We start from the raw sequence: 828 nt of genomic DNA on the forward strand, positions 1-828 counted from the left end.
CTTTCTCTTCGAGAAATGCCATCTTCAGGGCTGTATGCCATCAGTTATCTCTCGAGAATTCTCCCTGTCCAAGACGTAGAAAGAAAGAAGGAGAGGAGGAAGAAGACGAAGATAAATATGAGGGTTTATCTCTTCTGACCGTTCGCCATCCTGAGTCTTGGAGTGTAGATACACTCCGTGATCGAGTGGCCTCTTTTCTTGAAGAACACAGGGATAATTTCCAGCCTTTCCTAGATTACTCAGCTCAATCAGATGAAGGTGACTCTTCTTTCTCACTCTTTCTCTCTCTCTTTCTCACTCTTTCTCTCTCACTCTTTCTTTCTTTCTTTCTTTCTCCTTCTCTCTGTCGTTCCCTCGTCTCTTCTGTCTTGTTTCTATTGTTTTGTTTCTTGAGGAGAAAAGGAGCTTCTTTCTCCACTTACGGGATAGACATTCTTCTCTTTCCTTCTTTCTCTCTTCTATCTAGGGGATAGGGGTAGACCTAGGGACCTCACATACATGCCTCTACCTGGGGTGTAATGAATAAAGCCTCTTTCTTCTTCTTCTCCTCTTTATTGGGGAGCGGGCTCATCTTTTCTTCTCTTTTCCTCTGATATATCAGGGAGAGGTATGAATGACTGTACTATTTTCTTTCATTCTTTCCTCCTTGGTTTGTTTTCTTTCTCCCCTTCTTTTCTTTCTCCCCTTCTTTTCTTTTCTTTTCTTTTCTTCTTTGTTTTGCAGGCTTCTCAGCTTACTGTGAAAAACTCCGACATACCGCAGAGTGGGGGTGAGCTCTCTCTCTCTCTCTCTCTCTCTCTCTCTTTCTCTCTTTCTCTCTCTCTTTCT

The 828-nt window shown here is 42.8% G+C and overlaps 1 protein-coding gene across 1 annotated transcript in view; it reads left to right on the top strand.

Annotated features, from left to right (window-relative positions):
* Positions 1–23: 23 nt before the first annotated feature.
* CSUI_005747 (otu family cysteine protease) overlaps positions 24–828 on the top strand; it is a gene marked incomplete at its 5' end in the record, with an annotated part of 4,168 nt that continues 3,363 nt past the window's right edge. The window contains 2 exons of the mRNA XM_068065917.1: positions 24–258; positions 724–769. Coding sequence (XP_067922105.1) covers positions 24–258; positions 724–769 — 281 coding nt within the window. The remainder of the gene's footprint in view (positions 259–723; positions 770–828) is intronic.

This window comes from Cystoisospora suis (genome assembly GCF_002600585.1).
Source record: "Cystoisospora suis strain Wien I chromosome Unknown contig_2769, whole genome shotgun sequence".
NCBI classification, from domain to species: domain Eukaryota; phylum Apicomplexa; class Conoidasida; order Eucoccidiorida; family Sarcocystidae; genus Cystoisospora; species Cystoisospora suis.